This window comes from Paralichthys olivaceus, chromosome 22, assembly GCF_024713975.1.
Source record: "Paralichthys olivaceus isolate ysfri-2021 chromosome 22, ASM2471397v2, whole genome shotgun sequence".
Classification (NCBI taxonomy): Eukaryota; Metazoa; Chordata; class Actinopteri; order Pleuronectiformes; family Paralichthyidae; genus Paralichthys; species Paralichthys olivaceus.
Window position 1 is genome coordinate 14,719,023 of NC_091114.1, and position 27,163 is coordinate 14,746,185.

At 44.1% G+C, this 27,163-nt stretch overlaps 2 protein-coding genes across 13 annotated transcripts in view; both read left to right on the plus strand.

Moving 5' to 3' along the window:
* The first annotated feature begins 343 nt into the window (after positions 1 to 343).
* LOC109634807 (zinc finger protein 638-like) lies at positions 344 to 16,605 on the plus strand. Of its 4 annotated transcripts, XM_069519055.1 has the most exons (21): positions 344 to 439; positions 1,235 to 2,919; positions 3,028 to 3,471; positions 5,033 to 5,094; positions 5,317 to 5,355; positions 5,464 to 5,649; positions 5,823 to 6,136; positions 6,580 to 6,848; positions 7,024 to 7,164; positions 7,601 to 7,699; positions 7,807 to 7,835; positions 8,200 to 9,278; positions 9,528 to 10,015; positions 10,322 to 10,384; positions 10,559 to 13,831; positions 14,093 to 14,192; positions 14,541 to 14,654; positions 14,738 to 14,959; positions 15,142 to 15,258; positions 15,361 to 15,482; positions 15,562 to 16,605. In XM_069519055.1, exons 2-21 carry the CDS (start codon positions 1,450 to 1,452, stop codon positions 15,634 to 15,636), a joined length of 8,706 nt encoding a protein of 2,901 aa, XP_069375156.1. In that variant the 5' UTR covers positions 344 to 439; positions 1,235 to 1,449; the 3' UTR covers positions 15,637 to 16,605. The 4 variants fall into 4 exon arrangements, with proteins under 4 accessions (XP_069375156.1, XP_069375153.1, XP_069375154.1 ...); XM_069519052.1 differs by having other exon boundaries at positions 1,235 to 3,471; XM_069519053.1 differs by having other exon boundaries at positions 1,235 to 3,471; positions 9,531 to 10,015.
* Positions 15,649 to 27,163, plus strand: part of dysf (dysferlin, limb girdle muscular dystrophy 2B (autosomal recessive)) — a 45,707-nt gene continuing 34,192 nt past the window's right edge. For 5 of the 9 annotated variants that reach the window (XM_069519056.1, XM_069519060.1, XM_069519057.1 and 2 more), the window contains exons 1-16: positions 15,649 to 15,787; positions 17,707 to 17,811; positions 22,988 to 23,043; positions 23,353 to 23,444; positions 23,857 to 23,962; positions 24,672 to 24,795; positions 24,926 to 25,185; positions 25,270 to 25,398; positions 25,483 to 25,545; positions 25,654 to 25,704; positions 25,796 to 25,826; positions 26,014 to 26,129; positions 26,232 to 26,358; positions 26,434 to 26,537; positions 26,626 to 26,694; positions 27,006 to 27,049. In XM_069519056.1, the coding sequence (XP_069375157.1) occupies positions 17,724 to 17,811; positions 22,988 to 23,043; positions 23,353 to 23,444; positions 23,857 to 23,962; positions 24,672 to 24,795; positions 24,926 to 25,185; positions 25,270 to 25,398; positions 25,483 to 25,545; positions 25,654 to 25,704; positions 25,796 to 25,826; positions 26,014 to 26,129; positions 26,232 to 26,358; positions 26,434 to 26,537; positions 26,626 to 26,694; positions 27,006 to 27,049 (1,460 nt within the window). In that variant the 5' untranslated portion in view covers positions 15,649 to 15,787; positions 17,707 to 17,723. Of the gene's footprint in view, positions 15,788 to 17,706; positions 17,812 to 19,733; positions 20,154 to 22,987; positions 23,044 to 23,352; positions 23,445 to 23,856; positions 23,963 to 24,671; positions 24,796 to 24,925; positions 25,186 to 25,269; positions 25,399 to 25,482; positions 25,546 to 25,653; positions 25,705 to 25,795; positions 25,827 to 26,013; positions 26,130 to 26,231; positions 26,359 to 26,433; positions 26,538 to 26,625; positions 26,695 to 27,005; positions 27,050 to 27,163 lie in introns of those variants that run through there. The other 4 variants (XM_069519061.1, XM_069519063.1, XM_069519058.1 and 1 more) reach the window with 2 other exon arrangements.

Here is a 27,163-nt window from a genome sequence, read left to right on the forward strand (position 1 = left end):
CCAACTCCGTCAGGCTCTCCTGACCCCTGTTTTTAGGGGGTTTGGTAGCTTTGCTCTCGTTGACGATTAAGGACAGAGGATTTCGAACCTTGTTACGATGTAAAAATAATTTTGTAGGGGGCGCCGTTGAGTAATTCTTTAGAATCAATATCCTGAGCACATTAAAATTCGTAAATTTTTACAAGACTTGTTGCGCCTGTGAGTTTTTGAGTATGTTAAGTCACTGAAAAGAAATGAATTCATAAGAAGACAAATAAGAATCCAAGTGAACCCAATAATAAGGTCTGATAATAAATCCAGCACTGGCGCTTTTACTCTGAAGGCTCAACCAACCAAAGCGGAAGTCTTTCACGATCTTGAAACTTCCGGGTGTCGATGGCGGACAGAAGAGATTGAGCCTGAAAGTGAAAAACGAGAGAAAGAGAGGGATGAAGTGAAGGTATGAAACCCAACGCAGCTGCGTTAGAGAACCGCGGTGCCGCTGACACTCGCCGTGTTCGGTGCTTGTCTCTGCGGTCGTTTGTCTCCGTGCCTCGCGGCGTTAGCAGGTGCTAGCAGCGTTAGCAGGTGCTAGCAGCAGGAGCTAGCTCAGGTGTGTGTGTGTGTGTGTGTGTGTGTGTGTGGATGGGGGGAACTTCTGTGCTCGTCAAAGCCGAAAGGTGTTTTCAGACAATAAATCCTGTATTTTAAAAATGTCTAAATGTCTCCGATCGAGTCGTTGGGACAGAATGATTCTTTGAGTCCTCCTCAGTGTACTGTCACGTGTTGTTGTTCTTTTCACGAAGTGAGAAGAGAGAAGTCTGCCATTAAAACGTGTTATTAACATATATAACACATTCTGTAGCTTTGATATTTCATAAACCCTGTGATTCCCGATGGGTCTCATCCTACGGGTCAGTCAAATGTATGTACTGCCAGTCACCACCTGCGATTAATGAGGTGTTTTGAAATGGAAACTGTTCCTCTCTGTCAGTCTGTGCTTGTCTCGACTGTTTCCACCGGGGTCGAGCCTGCAAAGGAAATAAATGAGTTTGTTTCTCTTCCAGAGTCGGACTTTCCTCACCTCTTCTTATTTGCTAGTGAAGCCCAGGAGATGTAATAGACAGATAGACAGAGTGAACGCGTATCTGGCAGGAGGCCCCGGAGAAGACGAGACCTTCCACATAATGGATGTTACCGTAGACGCCGATGTTCAGTCTCGTTTAATAATTTCCTTTCTTTTTTTAAAATTCAGCTTTGCATTGCTATTGGAGCGTTGTGCCCTTTATCCTGCTCCAGGGCCCTTACGAGGCCCCTGCTCGGAGGGCTCGCAGGGAGCCTGCTCCTGATTGAAGAGCAGACTGTGTCCTTCAGGCTCATCTGAAAGCCCAGTTTCCACTGTTGGACCTGCTGTGAACCAGGACTGCCCCATCCATCAACCTCCTTGACCTTCTTAAGATTTTAAACACCATGTCTCATCCCCTTTATAACCCGTACGACTCGGGGAACCAGAGTTCCACCCAGGGGCCATATGGACTCTCTAGTGTGCAGGCAGAGAGGGACCCTCAGAGGGCAACCAATGTCCTGGGACCGGGGTCCAGCTTCTGTTCTTCTGCAACTTCTTCTGCAACTCCTGCCAACCACGGTGGAAAAATCCCATCACTGCTGAACTACAGGCCTGAACAGGGTCCGGCCAGAATGAACATAGGGGACATACAGAGGTCTGTCAACTCGCATATTAGCAGAGCCAGAGAAGAGGGGACATCCATAGGCCAGAGCACTCGCTTTAACCACACTCACAGAGATGAGATTCACTCCTCAGGCGCAGGGACAACTTCCTATCAGATGTCCTCTGCCTCTGTTGGACACAGACACTCTGATGTTGGAAGTAGAAGCAGCTCCTTGGACTGGTTGCCGTGCTACGAAAGATCAACAGCAGATGCTTCCTCGAATTTTTTTTCATCACCTGCTTCTTGTCGCCGTACCACGAGCGGTGGCAGTACGTTTAATGCGTCCAGTGAAAGACAGCGTGATGGACAGTCCGTTCCAGAATTAGGTGATTATGACTATCGTGTGCCAGACAAACCTGCAGCTCCGACTGAGACAACTCACCCCATGTACACTTCCGAATCTGCTTCTAGCATCCTTTTAAATTTTGGACTTGAAAGAGAGGATTTGGAATATCTCGTCCAATACCCTGAGGATCAGCTCACCCCTGCCAAACTTCCGTTCATCTTGCGGCAAATCCGCATTCAGAAGACCAGTAGGGCTATGACTGCAGTTGAGTCAAAACCCTATCCTGAACCCCAGCCATTCAGAGGTGTCAGTGGCAGGGACCATAGTTCTGGAGGGTCCTCTGCTGTTCTCCAGCCCAGTAAAGTGATTGACTATGGACATACTAGCAAATATGTTGGAGGGGCTGCGGATGAGGTGGGAAGAAATAGTGGCAGAAGTGCAAACAGTGGTGGGAGTGGCAGTATGTTGTTAGTGAACACTAACAATAGCAGCCACAGTGAAGAACCACCTCAAAAGAAAGGTAGCTCTGTCGCCAACTCTTCATACAATTCAGTGCAGAGCTCACTTGCTCCCCCATGCATTGATCCAGCAAAGCGATTGAAGACCCAACCAAACCAGACACCTCCAACAATCGTTAGTTCTTCTATGCCAAGTAAAGACAGAGACAGAACAGTTTATACGCCTGAAACCTGCAAACCCCTTCCATTGAAAGAACGAGAGACAGATAGCAAGTTAGCATCAATGACCCAACCCTCTTGCACTTTGTTTCGTGGTGTGTATCCTAACCGACCTGGTCTTGTGGTCATTGGCAACAGTGATGGCAGTGGCACTAAGAATCAGAGCGCAACTCAAGGTAAAGGGTCAGTTGTTGCTGAGCAGAAGCAGGTGCAGCAGAGGCAGCAGAACCTGATGCAGCAGAAACAGGTGCAGCAGAACCCGATGCAGCAGAGGCAGCAGAACCAGATGCAGCAGAACCCGATGCAGCAGAGGCATCAGAACCAGATGCAGCAGAACCCGATGCAGCAGAAACAGGTGCAGCAGAACCCGATGCAGCAGAACCCGATGCAGCAGAACCCGATGCAGCAGAACCTGATGGAGCAGATCCAGATACAACAAATCCGAATGCAGCAGATCCAGATGCAGCAGAACCAAATGCATCAGATGCAGCAGAGCCAGATGCGCCCGATGCACCAGATGCCACAGAGCCAGATGCAGCAGAGTGACAGGCAACCACAGAAGCAGCCAGACCGATTAACGATTATCCCTCATCCCATCATTAAGCCGCCACCTCAGCCACTCCTGAGCCCGATGAACTTTCTTCAGTCCCAGACGCCTTCCAGCAGCCAGGGTCCAGCAAACAGGCCAGTGTCCAAGGGGCTGCCAGCGTCGGCTATGATGTACGACTATGCAGCGGCCTCACCAAAAGTCTTTCCACATACCTGTTCTCTGTGTTTCAAAGAATGCTCGCAGATGAAGGTGAGTAGAAGAATGCACTCTCCCTATAACAATTAGTTTTCTTTTAATTCACATCAGATCATTTAAAACAGGTTCATGTTATGTTTGAAAGTTATGTAAATATCTGACGGAAGTGTGGGGATGATACTTTGTCTTTGAACGTGAATGATTAATTGTTCCTTGAGTTTTAATTGATCAGTGGTTACGCAGATAAAACATGGATGTCACCTTATTCATGTACTCCAAACTGAATATTTTTGTTTTTGAGATGTTCACTGTCCCTTTTTTTTGTAATATTGGTTGTTATTTTGGAGCCAAGCTTCCATTTTTTGAGGTATTGTTGATTATTCTTGTTTTCCAACATATTTCAGTCGTTACTAAACGTACAATGAACGTGAAGCCCAACGGTAAACATTGCACTTCATCAATCAAACATCAGCAGAGAAATGTTTTTCTTTCTCGCTCATCTGTTTGATTATTTTCCTCTTTTTGGGACATCGCATTTCACATTTTGAGAACTCAATGAAGGCGCACCGGCTTCTTCCTTCCGCCAGTTTCCACATCGACCTGCCTTTACCCGGATGGAGATGTGTCTGCTTTGGGTTTTGTCCTGATCCATTCTCGATTGAGACCTGTGCTGAAGATTTGATTTTACCCAAGACTGAAGAGCCAGACATTGCAGAATCCAGAGCCCCAAGAAGAAGACCTTTTATTTTGGTTGAAGCTGTAACTGTGATTCCTCATTTGTCATATTACTTGATAAAGATTTGTTGCCTTTGAAACCAAGCTGCATAAAAACAGCTGTGACTAGAATGTCACTTATTGACTTGCATACCTCCGCCAAGGCCCAACTTAACTGAAATCAAGGTGCACGAAATTTCACACACTCATAGAATTTTGTCATCAAGATCCATGAATTATTCTTTGGGAAATTGATGAAAATCTAAAGCAAAACCAACAAAGAAACAGACGGGAGCAAAAACATAACCTCCTTGGTGGAGGTACGTAAGGTTCTAATATCCTAAAGATCAGGTGCCACATATTTGTCTATATATCCATTTAAAGCAGCACAATGTGAATTTTGCAAAGCAGCAGCGACAAGTCACTCTTTGTTCTGTTGGCCCCTGAATCCAAGCAGTTAAGCTGTTTTCATGTTTTTCTATCAGCTCCCGAGACCGAGAAATAAAGGTTTCAGTCGTGTTGACAGTTCTGTCGAGTTTTTCAGCTTGGGTGCTCGGTTCTTATTGTGTTAATATATTTGTCCACATTCAGGTGTTATGTTTGTTTCATGTTCAATTCTGTTCGTCAAATAAGACATGAATTACACACAACTTTTTATTTACTCCCCGAGCTGTTTTTTTTTGAATGCGTGCATATGAACATTTATAAAAATTGCCTGTTAAACATGAAAACTGAGGGATAGAATTGGACACTTACAAGAGGAACTAGCTCTGAAGCTCAGAAGAACGTCTGTCAGGCCGCCGTGAGCTTGAATACTCAGAGAATTTAATATTTAAGATGATATCATTTGTGATGAGGTCTGATAAAATGTTGTTTGTTTTTTTTTTGTTCTCGTTGCCAGGATTGGATCTCCCACCAGAACACTAGTCTTCACCTTGAGAGCTGCAGAGTCCTGCGGACACAGTTAGTTTTTCTTTTGAATTTTGTGAAGGATTTTCCAACAGAAAGCGAGAAGCATCTTAGGATTGTTGTCTCTGATTAGGGATGTCACTATACCAGAAATGTTGTAGTCGATACAGATACCTTGAAATTTCCATGATTCTCAATACCATGGGAAAAAAACCACACACATTTGAACATACAAAAAACAACACTTCATGTAACAAGTGTTTCATTTTTCCACAGATACCCTGAGTGGAATGGTGACATCGCACTCAAACCCAGGTACATTGCCTCAGACATGTAGAAGCCGAACCAGTTGTACAGTGGTGACGATTTTTGGAAATTTTCTTTGCCTGTCAATAACCCTATGATTCCCTCTGTTCTTTTCAGGGATGCAGGGAAAGACGGCAAGTCCTCGTCCTCAGCCTCTCCGCAGACTTCCCAACAGCGTCACAAGAAAAATAGTCACGGAAGCCACTCCCGCTCCCGCAGCCCTCGTCGGCACTACAGCTCGGAGGGTAGAGGAGAGAAACGCAGCCGATCGCGATCACCGCGCAGCTCCAGATATATTCACAGGTTTGAAAGACACAAATGATTATAAGCAATAATATTTGGAAAAGCGATTGTGAATTGACCAAAGATGTTCCTTCATTTGAAGTTTATTTAACAAATCTCAGTGAAACACTTTATTGTTTTAAAATTGACCATTCCTTTAATCAACCGTTTAAAATTATTTTTCCACACTTTAGTTCCCAGTCTCGTTCACGTTCTCCACGATATGACCGTCATCGGTCGCGTTCAAGGAGCCAGGAGAGGAGGGGGAGAAGAGGTGAAAGGTCCCCGCCAAAGAGGAGTGACATGAGAAGGTCCCCTCCGAGGAGGACAAACGTGAAAAAGTCCCTGCCATTGAGAACTGACGTGAAAAGGTCCCCGCCAAGACGGAGTGATGCGAGAAGGTCCCCACAAAAGAGGAGCCGAGAAAGACGATCGTCCTCAGAGAGGTCCCCTCAACAGAGAAACAGCAGTACAGAGAGACTGGCTCAGAAATTCCTGCAAAACACAGGTTTGACAAAATCTTTTACATCAGAACTTTAAAAGCTGATAGATACGACTTCAGCTGAGTAGTAAAGGAAACTGTGTTTATAACTTCATAGACTGTATAAAAAGACATGACAGCTCCCCAAAAGTTAAGCCAAATCCCCCTGGTGGCTGGCTGCAGTATCAGCCATAAAGCTAGCCTCCTCCGTGTTGGTAGATTGGACAGTGACCAAACTAAAAAGTCACATTTTATGGACATTTTCTGGAGTTTATATTTAAAAACCGCTGTTAAGAAAAATTATCTCCCCAGTTTCTTTTACAAGAACTCTGACGTAAAATATTCCAGAGAAAAATCCACAGAGCAGGAATCAGTTAAGAATGACACAAAATTTATCGCTGCAACTTATTTAAAAAATCAACACAGTGGAAACTTTCCTCTGACACTGTTTGTCACCTTTGTCTCTCTAGATGTCCAGTCTCTGTCCAAACAGACTGACCTGGAGGCTGTGGTTAAAACTCTACTCGCTAAGATAACCAAGATGAATTCTTCTTCCTCCTCGTCCACTTCGTCGACCAAAGGAGGAAACAATTCGACGTCTACTCCCTCTGCTGGAAGAAAGGGCAACTCCTCTGCTGCCTCTTCATCATCGTCCTCCTCCGTAGCAAAGAAGAAGATGACATCATCAACCAAGGCCAACCTGCAGAAGAGTGATGTAAGTGTTTCCACAAAGACTCAGGTTGTTTGTGTTTTAGCATCATGGACATTTGGCAACTGTCTATAGCTGGAAATCAATTTTCCTGTTCCCTTTGCCTGGACACTGAGGCTCAGATGCATTTTTTGATCTTCGTACTATTTGTAAAATTCAACCTGTTTCAGTCTATAACAACAAAGTCTCCGCGTTTCTCTCTCAGTCAGGTACTTCGACATCTTCACCCTCAACCCAGGTGAGGCTGGAAGGGGTTCTTAGTAGTGTCGCCCACAGTGAAATGGTTACTGCGATGGAGCAGTATGGAAAAGTTGAATCAGTCGTAATGCATCGGCAAAAACTGCAGGTACGTATAGCAAGAGTTTGTGTTTGTGCTTGTCATTCCAACAATTGAATATCTCTTCATAATATATAATATATACTGTGCTGCCATTGGTTGATTTCATTCTGCTGTTTGGTATAAATGCTTGAATACTAGCATTGAGACAGAGATACAGTTAAAAGTGAAGGATAACGACGACATGACAGCTCTCCATAAGTGAAGCCAACCAGTCGTCCATCTTTATTTGCAGTCTACGATATAACCCTGGTCATTTCTGTTTCACAGCGGCTGAGTGCCGTATATTCTGGCATCGTATTCTGGCTAAAATGCTGATGACATTTGTTATGTTGATGTCAGAAAAGTGGATAACTTCATAATCGCAACAAGCTCATTGGCAACTGTTGGAAACAAGTCCTGGTGGTCGTGGTAACCCAGAGTCGTGTGTGTTTGTGTCATGTAGGCGGTGGTGAGTTTTGAGAAAGAGGAAGACGCTGAGAAACTGAGGAGCTTAAAGAGAATAAAAATGAGAGGATTCCCCGTCACTGTCATCAAAGAGGGGGTATTACTGACCAAAAAATACTTTGACTGTCTCAACAGCAGACATGTAATTATTATATACAGCCTCTATAATCAGGTGAATCTAAAATAAGTCTGATTTGTTTGCAGGATACTGAACCAAAGAAGATTCCTCTGAAGTAAGACATACTTCACTCTCACTGTTTCTATGTTTGTCTCTTTAGTAGCAGCAGGAGACAGGACACAATGTTTAAATTCCACATCTATACAGTTTATTGTCTATTTACACATGACAAGAATAAAATAAATAATACAAACTACAAAGAATGATTTTATTTTCTGTAAAAAATCTACAGGTATTGTTTCCACTTCCTGCATTTGGAATTACATTTTATTATTTTAAATTGAGCGATTCCTAACAAGCATTATATTATAATTATTTCAAGGACAGTACGATCTTACATTGAAGAACATGTTAAACATTCAAACCACAATCTTGAGCCTTCATTTCTCTGTTTTCTCTTGCTTGACCATTGTTCACAGAAAACCGTCCGTTTCCAGTGTCTCCACATCTCAAACCTCTAAATCCACAAAACCCACGACCTCCAGAAAAGTTCCCTCTACATCTCAGAAAACTTCACTCACTCGTCCAAAAAAGCCTTTATCTTCAGCCTCTGGAAACAAAGGAACAACAACAGGCAAATGTCAGAAAACAGCTGTTAAAGACTCATCCAGTGTCACTGAAGCAAAAGTCTTGGTTTCCAAACCAGGGACTGTCTCGTCTGAACCTATCGTCAAAACGGCAACATCTGAGATGCAGCAAGAAAAGACAGTCGAGGTCAGTAAATCAAAAAAAGAGACTGTTGCTGAACCAACTAATGTCTCAGACAGTGTCCCTGAAGTAAAGGTCCCAGTAGAGACAGCCTCAGCTTCACAGGAACCTGAAACACCAGTGGACAATATGGCTGCAGCAGAAGATCCAACAAAAGAAAAGGTTGAAGAAAAAGCTGAAAAACCCCAAACTGTGACATCCGAATCCACATTATCAGAAAATTGTGCAGAGTCAAAAGAGTTAGATTCAAAGGTTCAACCATCTGTGGTGGTGCTGGAAGAGGCTGTCAAGGCTGAGATGGGAAATGTGACTGAACTGAAGCACGAACCAGAACCTGTCAGAATCGATGCAGTGGCCAACGACGCTAAAGAAGCTGAACCGATGGAGCTTGTGGAAACAGGAGTTGACGTGGCAGAGCCCATGGAAGTAGAAAGTTGTGCTGAGGGCAAAGAAGAAAAACTGACAAATGTGGAGGCTGTTTTAGAAAAATCCAGTGAGAGTCAACTACCAGCCTGTAAAGATGAGACCGGACCTCCTACTGTTCCACCTCCAAACACAGAAGCAGATCCTAAACCTGCAGACACAAGTTCTCAGAAGTCTCAGCCCGACATGAAAACAGAAACAGCTGCTGAAGCGTCATCATTGGTACCAGAACCAGAGTCTGCAGCCCCGGACTCTGCAGCCCCAGAGTCCACAGAACTGTCTGCAGCTTCTGGTCTGGGGACCACGATGGAGGCTTCACAACCCCCAAGCTCAACTGAAGAGGTGGAGAAAAGTACGATGGGAAAAGGTATGTTGAAGACTAGTTGGTGGAAGGATGGTGATTTGAAGAGAAGGCCTCTGGTAATATTTTACATAGAAAGACAAGAGCCCACATTGTTTTAGTCCGTCAGTGTTTCCTGACGTCTCTTAAATAAAGTTATTAATGAACCATGAACAGTTAGCAGTTTTACAAAAAGGCCCTTTTGTCTAGTTCCTTCCGATATAAAGAAGTGACAGGTAATGTTAACGACCTGTTCAAATATCAATGTCTTCTCAGAAGATCCTGCGTCTGCCGTGAAGAACCAAATGGATCCAAAATCAGCCGAGGAGGCAACTGTTGTCGACAAAGTTTCAGCTGAGCCGACAGCTGGAGCAGTGATCAAACTACAACCGGCAGCACCGAATGAACCCGTCACTGGTGAAGATGTCGCAGCAGAACCAACTTCCACTGCTGCAGGTGACGTAGCTGTGGAGGAGGACGATGAGGAAGTGGGAACTGAGATCGTCCCGGACTCCACTGTTGGGCCGCAGACAAATGAAGATGTGGAGAAAGTCGTAGAGAAGGAGGAGGTGTCAACAACAACCATGGATGCTCCTGCTGATGGAAACAGCGTCCCAGCTGATTCCAACACCAGCGCGGTCGCCTCTAAAGAAACCAGCACAGATCTTCCTCGGATTACCCAGGACGTATTCAGGGCCATCAAAGCAGCGGTTCGCCGGCACAGACTTACCCAAGAGATGCAGACGCAGAGCGAAGAGAACGAGGTGACGTCTGGCTTCAGATCTCAGAAGAGAATAGAACAATGTTCCTCAGTCTCGTAGCTTAAGATTTTACTTCCAGAACCTCAGTTTTGAGCTCTAGAGTCCTGTAGGACACAGAGAAACCTGGGAAATAGATTTTTTTAACCATGCATGACGTCATTTCTGACTTCAGGGCTTCACTGATCATATCATATCATAGACTTGCATTATACCTGTAAAATTCTGGAGATCATGGTGTCTTCATTTTTAATTTCCACTGTCACTCATCCAGAAAAACTGACTGTCTTCTTTTCAATAATTCTTTTCTAGAGCTCCAGCAACAGTAACATTAGTTCTTTAAGCGTCAAGGATGAAGCCACACACCAAGAAAAGGTAAGTGTCCCTTTTTCAATTCCTTTAAACGTCCTGTTCCGTAATTGAGACTTACTTTTATAAAAACATTACACAGTGACTGACCCTTGAAAATCCCCTTTTTCATTAGCCTTTGTTAAAATTTGATTGTTGTATCTATTTCAGTGTTTGAGATTGTCTTTGTGCTTGATCCAGGGTCAGGATGATTTACACACCTCAGGCTCCTTCACTTTTGATGAGCCAAATTTCAACACCAGGGACTTTGTCACTGTTGATGAAATTGCTGATGATGTGGAAGAAATGAGCCCTGACCCCCGTAGCTCCTCGTCTTCCAAGCAGTCCTCCACAGCGATACAAGAAACACAAAGCTCAGACACTTCATCGGCTCCAAAACAAACCTCAACAAGATCCTTGAAAGACTCTAAGAGCTCCGCTTCCTCCTCATCCAAGTCAACCAAAGACTTCATGAAGAGAAGCTCGTCTGCTATGTCGACCTCTGTGTCCCCAAAAACGATGGACTCATCCAAGCCCAGCAAATCCCCAGCCTCATCCTCTCCGTCTTTTCTGTCTCTTGAAACCTCTCCCTCCGCTTGTCACAAAGCACAACAGAGCAAGTCAAAATCCTCAAGTTGTGACGTCCGACCGTCCTCAGCTGCACGTGAAATGGTAAAGATGTTATCAGCAGCAGTGTCTGTAGAGCGTCTCCCCGGGTCACAGAGAGAAGCAGCAAAAGAGAGTGCAGTGGCAAAGACTGACCACAAAGTGTCAGCAGAGGGCATTGCTGCAAAAACTGTTGAGTCAGAGACAAAAATAGAAAAATCATCAGAGATGCATCCACCTGCACAGGGACAGAGATCAGGGTTGAGCCAAGACCAGAATCTGGAGACTGATTTAAAGGACACCTCACTCAAAGACCTGGAGAAAGAGAAAAAGAAAGAAGAGGAGGAGGAGGATGATTGTGAAACTTACGAAATCCTTGATTCTTTCGATCACCAAACAAATGAATACATAGATGATTGGGATCAAGTAGGCAGCTCTGACACCAAGCCACCCGAACCTGAGAACGGACAGAGTTTGCAGGAGGAAAACTTTCAGGTCCTTGACAGTGTCAACGATGACGACGAAGCTCGTTCTGAGAGGAGCTGTGAGAAAGAGCTGGACACTTCTTTTCAAGTGGTAGACAGTGGTACTGAAGACAAAAGAGCAACACCTGAAGAGGAGAGTTACCTGGTGGCCGATGGCAGATCCACAGCAAAGCAGTTGTCTCAGGAAGGAATTCAAGTGGGCAACACATCTGATGACAAGCCGGCAATAGAAGACTCAACAATTAAACATAATGAAGATAGTGTCCAAGTGTTAGATACAGGTGTCAAACAAGCTGCAAGAGATGAAGAAGATGCGAAGAGAACACAAAATGAAGAAGGGGAGGTCTTAGCTGTAATGACATCAGCAGAATCCTGCAAACCCTCCAAACAAGTCGAAAAACCTGATGATCAAATCCCAAAAGATGAAGACCAGCCTCTTAAAGTCTGTGACAACAAAGACAGTGAAGTTACTGAAGAAACCTTTCAGATATTGGATTCAACTGACGATCAGACGGCGATGGACCATGACGGCCAAAACATTGAAGCATTGACTGATCAGATGTCCAAAGAAGAAGAGGAAGATGCCAATAAGGTCGTGGATTCTGTTGAAGATCAGCCAACAACTACACAGTCTGACAACAAGGAAAAGAAAACTGCAAAACCTGATGCGACTTCTAGAAGAGATGATAGATCATCCAAGAGGAGTGGCCTGAGGACCAGAGCATCCAGAAGTGAAGAGAAAGTCAAATCACCAGAGAAACAGGACAGGATGGTTAAAAAATCTGAAACACCTCGAGACACCACAGCAAAACGTCCTCAGAAAGACCAAGACGCTGAAGAGGAGAAGGTGTATGAGATAGTCGATTCCATTGAAGAAGAACTGGGTCAAGATGCAGCTGCCACAGAAAGGACAGATAGAAGAAGGAGTGGAAGAGGAAAGAAAGAGGACAAAATGACTCTGAATCTCACTGAAGCATCTGAAAAAGAAGATGAGGAGGCTTCGTATGAAATTTTAGACTCTGTGGAGGACGAGACTGAAGAACCGGTCGTTATGACGAGATCGACCAGAGGAAGAAGGGAAAGGACGACTAAGAAAGACCAAACAAGAAAAGAGGACACACCGACAAGAAGGAGGCGCACTCCTGCCAGAGAATCACAGGAAAAAACAACGAAGACAGAGAAGAACGCTTCTCCAAAAGAGAGCTCACCAACACAGAAGAGTGACATCCCTGCAAGAGAGGAAATAGATGAGGATGCAACCTATGAAATATTAGACTCTGTGGAGGACGAGGTTCTGAAGGATGACCCGCCCACTACAGGAGGAAAAGGAAAGAGGGGAAGACCAAAGAAAGCAGTTAAATCAACTAGAAAAGACATCGTAACACTGAAGGGGGACAAAGATGCATCTGAAAAAGAGGCTGATGAAGAAAAGGTGTCATATCAGATTCTTGATGCTGTGGAGGATGAGATGGTCGACGATGGCCCTCCTCCAGAAGAGTTGAAAAGTGGGAGAAAGAAGAAAACATCAAAAAATGATGAGAAGCAAAGAGAAGCATCTCTCCGAGGATTATCCAAAAACGAGGAAGAGGAGCCTGTGTATCAGATTGTAGATTCTGTGGAAGATGATCAAGTTCAGGAAGAGATGACCACAGAGGTGTCCGAGGGAGGGACGAAGGAAACGAGTAAGACAAAAGATGAAACTCGTCCAAAAGAGGAGGAAGCAGCTGTTACAGAAACACCAACGTTTAGGATCATTGTGGAAGCCTCCGAAAACGTGGTCACCAAGGATTTAGATCATGATCCATCTGCTGGTCCGGAAAACAGGGAAAGATCATCCAAAGCATCCATCAAGAAAGAAGGTGCATCGACAACAAAGTCTCAGAGTGATCCCACAACACCAGAAGTGGAGAAGAACCAAAAACCATCCGGGGAAAGTGACGCAACAGCTCCGATGAGTTCTCTGGTGAACCTGGATGAAGTGAGTGATGAGGAGGAGGATTACCCTGAAGACATAGCTGAGGAGGAAGAACTGAGGGAGAGGAAAGCTGCTGCTAAAGAAAAGGAACTCACCAGGGAGCGAAGGAGCCGGAGCAGCAGTGGGGGACACAGGGGGAAGACAATGGAAAGGGGAAGGGAAAAGGAGGAAGAGGTAGACACCAAGGAACTGGTGACTCTGGATGAAGTGGGAGCAGACGAGCCTGGAGAGGAAATGGCGTTAAATGGGTCTGATGTTGAGATCACAGCTGAAGAAATGCAGGGGCTCGTCACTCTGGATGAAATCGTAGAAGAGGATGAGGAGGAGGAGGGAAAAGGTGGACAAGGAGTGATTGAGCCCCGCCCACCCAGCAAGGATGACGAATCACTGGACTCCTTAAACCCAGAGGTAACGAGAATGTCACTCGGTAAAAGACGTTCCTCCGCCGAGGCTCAACAGTCGCGTTAAACTCAATCAAGCTGCACACACTCATACACATCCACGAATCATTCTCAGAGAACTTGGTGAAAATGACAAAAGATGTAAATAAAGATTAAAAAAAAAATACTAACTTCCTTTTGTCTGGGTCAAGAGCAACATTTCAAACTGAATGAATTCTTCCGTGGCCCATTGATCCAAACACTGACGCCCTTCTCTCGCTCTTTGTAGAATTTGCTGACTTTAGATGAAGCAGGCGAGGATGAGGAAGAGAAGGTGGATGAAGCAGAGAAAACAACATCTGCTAAACGCAAATACGATGACGACACAGGTGTGTGTTACCTTAAAAATTACAGCGTGTTTAATGTTGAACAAGATAAAGTTATCTTTTATTTTATTTATTTATTGTAGTTTAATAAAACCATGAATTCCCGAAGCCTCTGTAGCTCATTTCTCAGCTGTTTGAGGCCTGAAGCTAAAGTCTCTAACAATACTGTCGGCAGTCAGTGCATTGTGGGTAATGTAGTCACCAGAAGGATGAAAATCCTGTGATCATCAAAGGATTATTTTGAAATGTTAAGTGAGATTAGCCACACCTCCCGATTTCTGTAGAACATGTCTGTGGGATACTACGTGTTTTAAGTCAAACCTTGTATTTTATTTCTTTTACCTACTGTAGAGGAGAATGTGAACTTTGTGACAGTGGATGAAGTGGGAGAGGTTGAGGAGGAAGAAGAAGATAAAGCTCCTAGGACAAGAGGCCGAGCCAAGAAGAGAACCAGAAAGACGCCAGGTAACACAAACTCACACGTCTATATTTTTTTCTTGAGGTTACTCTTTCAGGCATTTGCTGAATTTGTGATCTTTTCGGCACAGTGAGAAAATCTACTAGAGGGAGGAAAGTTGGTGCAGAAGATGAGAGAGAAAAACAGGAATCAGGCTCTGAAGCTCCACCTCCAACTTCCCTTGATGCCTCAGAGGTAGAAGGAGCGAACCTTCCGGATATCGCTGCTGTTTCTGCTGTGCAGGAGCTGCAGCCTGAGAGTCTGGGAGGAGGGGAGGAGGAGGAAGACGGAGGGAGCAGTGCGGACGTTAAAGGTGCAGAGAGCCGAGCACACACTTCATTCTAAGCTCTGTGATGCTTTCTTGTATGGGACCAACAGAAATGAGTCATTGCTCTGAAGTGAATAGAAGCAACGATTCTAAAATCCAAAGATATCCAGTTCACAATGGAGGCAAGAGAAAAACGTTTGTTTTGTTTTTATCATCCTCTTCTTCAGTTGTGAGTAAAAGGAAGAACGAGATTGTCGGACCTGAGGCAAAGAGATCTCGCTCTCAGTCTCCTTCTGTTCCTGCCGACTTCAAGCTGCCGCCATTTAGAGCCAACCAGCCCCTGGGTGAGAAACACACTCGCACACAGTTTATTTCATTATTAATATTCTTTCGGATTGAAAATCATTCGTTATAGTTTTGACGTTTGTGTTTCTGTGTCTCTTCAGGTCAGGAGTTTGTCGTCCCTAAATCAGGATACTTCTGTAACGTCTGCCGTGTTTTCTACCTGAACGAGAGCAGAGCCAAGGACGTTCACTGCAGCAGCCAGACGCACTACAACAACCTGCAGGTACACACAAACACGTGCACAAAATGTAACACAAAGACACACACACATGGCCTCACACTGTTTGTGTTTCTTTTTTTAGGCACACTACCAGAAGCTTCAACAGAAACTATCAAGAAGTTCAACTCCCAACTCTCAAGGCTTCATTTCTGATTGATCCAGATCCGGATCTTCTTACGTCCTGTTTTCACTTGTGTCCGTCTGTTTGTTTGTCAGATACTCAACAGGTTTCTGTGAAACTTGGTGGAAAGATGGAAAATGGGCCAAGAAAGAACCACTTCAATGGTCAAGTGGATCCAGACAACAGGGTAGATTCAGGATTCTTTTTTTTTTAATCACTTTCATTATGAGATTATGCGTTTTTAAAAACATGTATCTGATATATATAAAAATAATTGTTAATTTAAGTTGCACAGAACAAGCGAGTAGAATCAGAGCCTGTAAGTGTTTGTCTGTTTTTATGCACATTTTTAATCTGTAAATAAAAAAAACTAACTATAATGTCATAAGATTATAAATAGAGTCGAAATTTAATGAGGAAAAACACAGTATTTCAAAAATAATGTCAAAATACTACAAGTAAAAAGTCAAAAAATAGTATTAAGTATATAATATATATATATACGACTATTTCTGAAAATATTACGTTTTTATTCCAAATCATTTTTTTCTAAATTCCAACAATGTTCCTCCACCTGTTTTTAGAATAAATTCATTTTTGATCAACAAAAACCAGATGAAGTTTTTCATCCGAGCTTCAACCTCAGTCTAAGTTTTCAGTTTGTCGGTTTGTTTGTGAGAAAGATTATGAAAAAAACCACAGGACAGATTTCCACAAGACTTTGTGGAAGGATGCGACATGTGTTGACATTTACAGAATAGTTCACTGATCCTCAGACATTTTTTTGGGACTGATATTTGTGAGTGTGAGCAATTTGGTGCCGATTCAAATAAAAATCTTGATCTTGTGAAATGTGGTTGTTTGGGCCTCGGTGGAGGTTTGAGCTCTCCTGAGTGACGTCCTAGACGTGTGTGAATTTATAAATGTTTGACATGAACAGACTCTTTCTTTTGTAATAAGATATTGATAATAATACAATAAAAAAGAAAAGGCAGTTTTTCCAAATTTGCATTTTGTTTCCAGTTTTGTTCCCCATAGCTTCTTATAGAAAGTCAGTAATTTAAATGTTTTGCTTTGTTTCCCCCCCGGCCCATAAGTGCAGATGACATAACTGAAGCCTTGTGGGTTTCGCTATAAATAGACGAGCAGCAGAAAACTCCCCATGTCGGCCTCTGTTCATGAACAAGTCGCACAAGTTAAATCTTTCTTTAATTCCTTTCGTTGCTTTTCCCTCATCCGTTGAAGCAGTTTGTTAAATCCTTCGCTTGATCTCAGTCACATGAGGCGTCTTAAATCTCACCGAGCTGCAGGTTCGACCTTTTAAGAGTTCGCTCCCGACCTTTATCACATCCTTCCACCAAGTTTCATTGAAAAGTAGTTTTTGAGTTATACTGTTCACAATCAAAACATTCGAAGGTGGAAGAGATGTCTCTGTCTGGCTTCCATGGCAACCAGGGTGTGACCACACCCTGAGTCAGAGGCGTTATATTTTCAGTCACATGATTCATTTGTTCAGGTTTTCCTTCAAAATAAAAGCCCTTTAAATATATACGTGATGCACTTCTGACTGACTGAACAAAACTGCATCGACAGACACATTCTCCCAGACACACACTCATCCTGTGTGTGTGTGTGTGTGTGTGTGTGTGTGTGTGACCTCACCACGTGTTGGTTTAAGTTGGCAGAGTTTGGATTGTTCATTGTGTGAAGGTGTGTGTGTGTGTGTGTGTGTGTGTGTGTGTGTGTGTGTGTGTGTGTACTGGCCCTTTAAACCAGTTGCGATTGAATGGACTGTGTGTGTGCATGAGTCAGCTAGTGCACCTTACTTACCCTGAGTGTGTGTTAGAGAGAGAGAGAGAGAGAGAGACAGGGGTGAGTGTGTGTGTTAGAGAGAAACAGCTGAGAGCTGCAGCTCTACCACTCGCTCTCTCTCAGTCCCTATTCATTCTCTGTGGGTCTCGTCCATTTCTCTCTCTCTGTCTTTTTTTTTTTTTCCTGTTCTTGATCTGTGATCGTCTTGAGGATATTTCTCGGACGCACTGATGCTCACATGGACCTCGCTGCCGGGGGGATTTGACAGACCTGTGTGTTTGTGTGTGTGTACAGGTGAATGTGCATGAGCCATGCTGCGTGTGTTTATCCTGTGTGCAGAGCGTCTGCATACGCCGGACGACGACATCAGTGACGCCTACTGCCAAGTCATCTATGAAGGTAGAGAGTGTGAGAGAGAGACTATGACACTGATAGAGAAGAGAGAGAGAGATGACGGATGAAGTGTGTGTGTTCGTGTGTTAGAGTCTCTTGAACAGCTGAGAGGTTATTATTGGAAGCCTCGGCCTGTCGTCTCTCATGTCTGAGTGTGTGTTTGGGGTGGGGCGGAGAGAGAGAGAGAGGGAGGGAGACATAGAGTGAAGGAGAAGAAGAGGTGATGATGGAGACTGTTCACGTTTTTCCAAAAAAGATGAACCTGATTTCATTTGAGAGATAAAACATGAGACGGAAAGTTTATTTGCACTGAATATGGAGACGGAAGTGTGTGTGTCTGTGATTGTGTGTGTGTGTCCTGTAAAGCTTCACTGTGTTTATAGATACCAGCACAGTTTACCCTCTGGGATTCTCTCTCTCTCTATCTCATCCATTCATCCACATACCACATTCTCTGGGCTCTTTTCTTTTCCCTTCATAATCTTTCTTGCTGTGTTTCCAGCACAGAACACACACACACACACACACACACACACAGCTGAGTGGAAACACAGAAAATAAAAATGGATGAATCGTTGTGTAAAGTTCTGTGTGTGGATGAACATGAAACTGAAACAAACGATGACTCACATGTCAATCAAACTCCCTCCTCCAGCAGAGAGGGAAAATGGCGACAGATGAAAACTTCTTGATGCTTAAATTTGTAAATTGGTTATAATTTTAACCACTAAGAACTAAAATCAGGACATGGGACAATTTGTTAATATTTTACATATCTGAAATACTATGTACACAAACATCAATGTATACACACACACACACACACACATATACTATACATGATTATACATTTAACTATTTATTGATATAGAGAAAGAACAAACATAAATATTTAATAATACAAAATATCTATTTCTATACCAAAAATACAGAAATACATTCATTATGCAACAAATATACAATATTTAATATATAAGAATAAACATCTTTACAATATATATTCAGATATGATATATTTACATTTATTCATTCTATAATAAAATACATAACTAATATTTAATATTAGTTAGATTAACTGTCAATAACCCAGTATGAGGCTGTATGTCATGATGTGTGTCTGTAGGTGGCACTCTCACTGTACGTGTGTGTGTGTGTGTGTGTGTGTGTGTGTGTGTGTGTGTGTGTGTGTGTGTGTGTGTGTGTGGAGGGGGGGTGAGACCTTGCTGCCCCCTCCTGATTGGATCCTGAGGGTCGACTTTGAATTCTATTCTCAGAATCTGAAAATATCAGTTGAGGCCCAAAAAACCATTTTCCTGAAATCCCTTAACTGTTTTTCAATTCAGGGAAAATACTTCCAGGTCCGGAGATTTTTATATTTCAAACTTTTTCTTTGTTCTCAGGCTGAAGGAAACCTCAGGATTCGTTTGATCGTTAATGACACACCTCAGTGATCGTTTAGTTTTATAGGTCACGTCACAAGTTTAACCAGAGGCCTTGAAGAGTCCTTAAATTTAATGTCAGGCTTTAGTTTTGAATCCTTGAGCCAGTCGTTAAGTTTCTGCTTTTGAGTTTTGGAGCAAATTAAACTTTTCAATTAGCGCTGATTCAACAGATGTTATATTCCAAAGGTTTTACTGCAGTCAGATTATTTTTTTCTAAGTTCAATTCAAAGATATTTTTGTTTAAATTATTTCTACAGTTTCAATCGGTGGATAAAATGCTCAAACACAGATTGACCTCTTAAAATAACCTGATTTAAGGAGAGAGAGAGAGAGAGGCAGGGATGTTCTGGCCGAGCGAGGCGAGGATGCAGGAAACTCGGGGGCACAACCAGGAGATAAGAGAGGAAAAGAGCTCAGGAAATGAAGAGGTTTCCTCTGGATGTGAGGTGTGTGTGTGAAATGTTCTCAGCCAGAGAGAGAATCAGAGGGAGAAGGACGCCGGCGTCGTCGGGACTCGTCTCCTCTTCAGACAAAGAGCTTTCATTTTGTAGTTTCGGGACGTCGATGCTGTGAGACAAAGGACACGTCTGTCTGTGGATTACGATGCTGAGACGACACGAGGACTTTTAGGTTTTTTTAAGATTTCACTTGAGTTTATCAATATTTCTCTTTTCTCCACCTGGTGGTCTGTGGTTGTCCAGTCTTCGGTGGTCTTTGGTTATTAGCTCCTCCGGTCATGTAACCGACCGCCCGCTCGTTCTGGACCTCACCCGGTGAACCCAGTTATTTAACCTCACAGGTTTCAGTCTTCGGACCCCCCCGAGGTTTCGGCCATGCTACGTTGTGTTCTACAACGAGCCAACAACCTGAGACACTCTGACCCCCTGGCTGGGGTCACCTTCAGAGGTAAGAGGATCATGGGGGATTAGGAGGCTAAGTAATGTGGCACAGTGAACTCAGACATTTGAGATGAGTCTAAGAGCAGAAATTCACAAGTCATCTTTCGGGTGCACGTGGAACAGTGACGGGGCAACATCATCACTGATGTGGTGTCATGTCCCCTGTTGTTTGTAAGTGAAGCTGTATCTGTGGCTCCAGTTCTGGTGTCCATCATCTCGTCTCTTGACTGTGTACACCGGGTATTTCTCTGAAAACGTCTGAGACCAGAACACGAAGCTTTGAGAGGAAGGTTGCAGCTGGACTCGTCTTCAGCAGTAAAACATATCGTCAGTGTCACAAACTCCAGGATGACAGGACAAAGACCTCCGACAGGTTGACCCTGAAGATCTAACTTTCGTTTCCCTGTAGATGATTTCAGTTTGACGTGACTCTAGATGAGCGTCTGTTTTTCCACCAGTTTATTTTTGTACTTTCCACGAGTCGGTGTCTGCCTCCTTAACAAGGTGAGCGCCGCTCTCAACTTCCTGCCTTTGTCCGAGCCTGGTTTCCTGGTGCCATCACACACACCGGCTTCTATTTATTTCTGAGGACCTTCTTACCCAAACTGAAGGGTCGTCAGTGAGGGCAGGACCCTTTCACCAAAGCAAAAATAAATGTTCCAGAACCAGAACCAGCCCCGGGACCAGCAGGGCCGTGAAATAGAGTGAATGCTTTGCCCCAGTGTGAACGTGCTGGGTGGTGTTCTGTGCTCTCTGGGTTGTTGAGGAATTCAGAGACACTGTGATGTCCTTTTATAGAAATAAGAGACGATGATGATCAGACGCTGTGGGAGGAGAGAGAGACGTCAGAGAGAGAGATGAATGTGTGATTGTTAGAAGTTGAATATGTGCTGAATGTCTCCACCAAGGAAATCAGTAAAAACAGCTGCTTTGACATGGCATTGTGGGTAAACACAGGTTTTGCCAATGAAATGAAGAAAGGTCGATGACATGTATAAAATCACATGAACCTGAAGAGGTCGGGATGCACACTTTCTTTTTGCGGTCGCTGCACATCATCTTTACAGAAGCTGCTGAAGCTGAAACGACATCCTCCTTTCAAACGTTCCACTGGTTCTGATCAGAGAAGTGCTGGATTCGGACTCATCGTGGTTTCATTAGAGTGTTAGCACTTTTAGAGAGTTGGTCATCGACCCTCCGTGCGTGCAGCATGTGTGTATGTGATTAAAATGCGACGCCATGTGCTGCTGTTTGTGCTGAACGCAGGATTTCCGGCCGCGGTGTTGTTCTTTGGAACCGTGTGTCGTTCTTTGTCAAAACCAGAAATAAAAACTGGCAACGCTGCTGCCCCCCCGTCCTCCACTAATTATAACCTGGACTCACTCACACACACACACACACACACACGACCCTCCCCCACCTCTACCTGTCTGAGCTAAAATATCGGTGATGACGCACAAATGTGTCGCACTTCGATTCATCAACAATCCAAGATCTGATTTCTGAATCACTGGAGCTTTGTGAATTAATGCGTGGATGGAAGAACATGTAGTATTTGCGAATATTTGATTATTATAAGTAGAATTATATTCTTTATTCTTCAGTTTTTGTGTATTTTTGTCGTTAACTTCAGTCCTAATGACAAAAGTTGTTTCTCGGCTCAAACTCCTTTCGATTCAAACATTTTCTCAAATTCCTTCGTAACATCTGAGCGGTGGTCATCAGTGTTGCTGCTTTTAGCTTTTAACGTTTAACTGGAACTCATTTATTTGTTTCAACCAGCTGAGAAACTCAAACAGTCATCAGGCCCCTCGGTGCTGAACCGTCTAAACTTAGGTTTCCCCTCAACGTGTTCCACGGCCCTGGGGGGGGGGGGCGGCACAGTCCGTTCTATTCTGAGCTCATGACAGAACTGGTGCCAAGCTGAACCCAGCAGGAAGTCAACACTGTGCCACCGCTGGTGCGTCCGAGGAGTTAAATCAGAGATCAGCTGCTGACACACACACACACACACACACACACACACACACACACACACACACACACACATACACACTCCTCATTGAAAACACACACGCACAGGCACGCAACAATTTCTTTCTCTCCATACACACTTTAAGAAAAGTTGTTTGCTTTCCTGTTTTTCCCAGTGAGAACACACTTTCTCACACACACACACACATACACACACACACACACACACACACACACACACACACACACACCCCTGCGGAAGTGTACCTCTGTTCTTGGAAGTTTTTAAAAAAGGCCTCCGCCCTTCCACAGGAGGGTTCAGAGGTCACGTTATAGTGACGTTTGTTGGAGGTAATTCAATCGAGGCCGGTGCGAACGTTTATTCGATGCTGTTATTCACTGTAATTTTTTTCCAGCCGTAATTCTATTGAGTCATTTCTAAAATCAGACAATAGTTATTGTCTCTGTTCCCATCCATCATTATAATGTTAAATCCTGACAGTTTATTGGTTCGTTCTTACGTCCTCGCATCCTTGAGTGTCCGACAGACAGGAAATCAGAGCGAAGAGCGTTTTGTTACAGGAAGCCACGAGAGATCACACACACACACACACACACTAAAGAATGTGACTTTTTAAAATAAATTATAAAACATTTAATTATCATTTTAAGCGTCCGTGGATCATCTGCTCATCCAGGTCCAGTTCATGTTTACTGATGAATTAACGACATTAGAAATAAAATCTTTCACGTGGGAACGGTTCTTAAATCTGGATTTAAAGTCCGCTCACATTTCAGACCCACACGCCTCATATGCAATTGTTAGTTTTGTGCGTCCACTGACTTTTAGTGTTCTGGTGTCTTCAGGGTCCAAGAAGAAGACAAAGGTCATCAAGAACAACCCGAATCCCGTTTGGAACGAGGTACGTCCTGCGCACACTTTCTTTTTTAGACAACGTTTTATCTTAAGGACGAATGACGTCGCTCTGATGGTCAGAAAAGCTGAAATCAAGAATATTTAATGTGAAAATAAAAATTTGAAACAGATCTGTGATGGAGAAGAGCTCCACACTAATTACTTTACGACCTCATGACCCTTTCTCTTGGCCCTGCCTCTGTTCTTGCAGCTTCCTGAACATCACCACTGTGGAAACTGTGATTTATTCGTCAGGATTTCTTCCCCATAAAATCCGACTTTCATGCTTTTCCACTGATGTTTGTGTCTTCGTCAGGGCTTTGAATGGGACCTGAAGGGGATTCCTCTGGACTCGGGAGCCGAGCTGCACTGTGTCGTCAAAGACCATGAGAAGATGGGGAGGAACAGGTGAAAACACACGTGGAGTCACTAGAAAGAAAGACGTTTACACAAAGTTATAGTTTGACACATTTGACACAACCTAGAATATAATCCTGCTTCTTCAGGAACTCTCATCCATTGAGTCAGTTCGCTCTCAGCACAGGAAGTGAGATAGGAACCGAGGCATTGTCAGAGAATCGGTTCATCCTTTCATTGGTCGCTGTGTTTCTGTTCCCTCGTGTTTCTGTTCCCTCATTGATTGATTCATCGGGCTCTCATGGTGCATTCCGACCTTGAGCGTGACCTCTGCGGGTTGAGCAGGATTCAACTGAAACTTGCCGTCAGGGCGGAGTGTGGGTCAAAGTCGAACCCTTTACGTGCATTTCATTTATCAGCAGGATGAAACTAAAACTACCAAGCGTCTGTACTTCCTGTTCAGGTTCCTGGGAGAATGTCGACTCGCTCTCAGAGACGTGATCAACTCTCCCAGCCTGGCCGCCTCTTTTACCATCTCCCTGCTGGACACCAAGAGAAACAACACAGGGGTGAGCACACACACACACACACACACACACACACACACACACACACACACAGCACACACAGCACACACACATTAATCTACGGCCTCATTGTATCATGAAGGAATGACAAATCATAAATCACTCACCGTTTCCTGTCTGGATCTGAAAATAGAGTAAAACCCTCACCTCCATCTTTCTGTCTCTTCCTCTTTTTTTTTATCATCCATCTTAAGTCGTGCAGCCTCAGACAGAACTTTTGTTTTTCACTGTGAATAACGTTCTGTTTCGAAAAGGTTTGAGTTTGTGTAAAGGATCAGTGTGTTTATGAAGCCTTTGTTTTTTAATTATCACTGAAGCTGTGTTTTCCTGTTGAAGGAAGCTGCAGACGACAACTCCTACTGTTAGAAACATAATGAAGTTCATGTGTGCAGCACTTTGCAAAATGAATTCACTGGAAGTTTGAAACAGGATAAAACAATTTAAAGACAAATAACATATTCATTGGAATATAATTATAAAAAATAAGAACATGCTTGAAATGAGACTGTGTGCTAAAATTAATTAAAGGCTTTCGTTCGAATGCTCATGTATCCCGTGTTGTCCTGCTCACTGAAGGCGTGACATGAAATCACAGGCGTGACCCTCTGAGGCTGGATGTTCCATCGCAGCACGTCTGGGATTCGAACCCCGAGAACTCTCTTTTAAACATGTGTGTCCATGTCTCCATCAGGCCACGCTGACCCTTCAGGTTTCCTACATCCCTCCTCCAGGATCGCTCCCCCTCTTCCAGCCTCCCTCGCAGCCTGAGCCTCTTCCCCACAACAACCCCACTGTGGAGCTGGACACGGTCACAAGTGAAATAAAATTCAAATTTAACTGAATATGAACATTTCCACCTGAAAACATTAAACCAGTGAATCTGTGACGTCGGGTTTGTCGGGTTCCTCCTCGGGGACTAGTTTCTAACGGACAGTGTCTCTGCAGTGATTTCCCTGGACACGCTGGGTGAGGAGGACACGGAGAGTTTGATGATGCTGGAGCCCACAGAGGACCAGGGGCCTGATGACGGGCGGTCCATGGTCATCGTGGGCCCTCAGGGGCCCCCGGGCAAGGAGTCTCCCACCACCAACCACATGCCCAAGCGTTCGCCGCCGTCCTACAACGCGCAGGGAGGTCTGAGGAAGAAGAGGAGGGGAGCCAGCAGTCAGCACAAGCCTCTGCCCAACAAACCTCAGGACCTGCAGGTGGGTTCACCACCTCGTGACGCAGTGACAGACGACTTGTGACGTGTTGCATCATCGTTTCTGTTCGTGCGTCTCCGTGTCCAGGTTCGTGTGCGGGTCATCGAGGGGCGACAGTTGCCGGGCATCAACATCAAGCCTGTTGTCAAGGTAACAGTGGCCGGGCAGACAAAGAGGACCCGCATCAGAAAAGGAAACAGCCCTGTGTTTGATGAGGTGAACGAACCAGCAAACATCGAATCGTTTTTTAAAAGTCATCAGCGTGGATGTTACGACTCTGACGTGTTTTTCTCTCGACAGACGTTCTTCCTGAACTTCTTTGAGACGCCGTCAGACTTGTTTGATGAACCCATCTTCATCACCGTGAGTCTGAACTTTTCATTTCATTCCCGTGATTGTCGTTTACATTTCACGATACCTTCATTATCAAATGAAATGGATAAATGGAATATGAACTCTCTCCTCCTGCAGGTGTGCGACTCTCGCTCTCTCCGAACTGATGCTGTGATCGGTGAATTCAAGGTAAACTGTCGCCGTCGCTGTATTTTTAGTAACTTGTAAATATGACGACTGGCAAAAACAGAAACTCTAAAATAATTCTGATTCTTCACAGTTGGATGTCGGCACCGTCTACAATGAGCACAGTGAGTATTTCTTTATCGTACAAGTATATATGTACAGTGAGTCTTCGGAGATTTGTGCTGTTGTGTTGTTCATAGTTTTGGGACGAACCTCTAATTTAAATTTGACTTATTATCTTTTCGTGTTTGGTTCCATCACGTTACAGGTTAGCTAGAAGATCGATCTCACGTTAAATCTTTGAATCTTTAGGACACTGCTTCCTGAGGAAATGGTTGCTGCTGTGCGACCCTGACGACCTCACTGCGGGGGTCAAAGGTTACCTGAAGGTCAGCCTGCTCGTCCTGGCCGCTGGAGACGAGCCACCGGTGAGTGTCCAAAATTATAATCCTGTCTCCCAAAATAATGAATTCTTTCTTTCATTCTTCTTCTTATTATTATGTTCGTACGTGTTTCTGTTTGTGTCCCAGGCTGATAAACGTGAGTGTGTGGAGGACAAAGAGGACATCGAAGGAAACCTGCTGAGGCCGGCCGGTCTGTCCCTGAGAGGAGCCGCCTTCACCCTGAGGATCTTCAGAGCCGAAGATCTGCCGCAGAGTGAGACGACAGGTCTTTGTGTGTTTATGACTCGAGCTCCGAAGTAGAGATTCACCGTTTGTCTTCCGTTCACAGTGGACGATGCCTTCATGGACGGGGTGAAGCACATTCTTGGGTTTGACAGCAACAGGAAGAACTTGGTGGACCCTCTGGTTGAGATCCACTTTGCCGGCAAAACAGTGCGTGTGACACGAAGCAGCTTCGCTCCGACGACATCGTTTTCTTCAAACGTGTTTCGGATTGAGTTTCTCTTTGTTTCGTTTTCAGATCTGCACGAAGATTCTGGAGAAGAACGCCAACCCACAGTGGAACCAGAGTCTGGCCATGCCCATTAGAGTGAGACACACACACAACATCGGCCGTGCGTAAAGATGGACGACATGACGGCCACTCAAAAAAAATAAAGCTTCTATCGCCTCCTGGTGGTTGGCTGCAGTTTGTTATAAACCTTGCCTCCTCCATGTTGGTGGACGGCTCAAGGACTGAACCAAAAAAATAAGAGTACACGCCATTTGATAATTTTGAAACTTTTAATTAGTTATTCGATGTGGAGACGTGTCGTCCATCTGTATTTACCGTCTGCGGAGCGAACGCTTCTGAGATCCGATGTTCTTCATGCAGTGAAGGTTTTGTTTTTTCTTCCCCAGTTTCCCTCCATGTGCGAGAAGATGAGGATCAGGATTCTGGACTGGTGAATCCTAACATTCTTTAAAATCTTGGTTTTATAAAATCCAGCAGAATGTTAGGACCAGATCAATTACTTATGATTTAATATAAAACATTTTATTTCAGCCTTTAACAGAAG

Excerpts from the sequence above, each read along its gene's own strand:
- LOC109634807 (XM_069519052.1), top strand. The coding sequence starts at position 1,450 with ATGTCTCATCCCCTTTATAACCCGTACGACTCGGGGAACCAGAGTTCC. Across the intron at positions 7,836-8,199 it reads CCAAAGAAGATTCCTCTGAA|AAAACCGTCCGTTTCCAGTG; the intron begins GTAAGACATACT and ends CATTGTTCACAG. Across the intron at positions 10,385-10,558 it reads AAGCCACACACCAAGAAAAG|GGTCAGGATGATTTACACAC; the intron begins GTAAGTGTCCCT and ends TGCTTGATCCAG.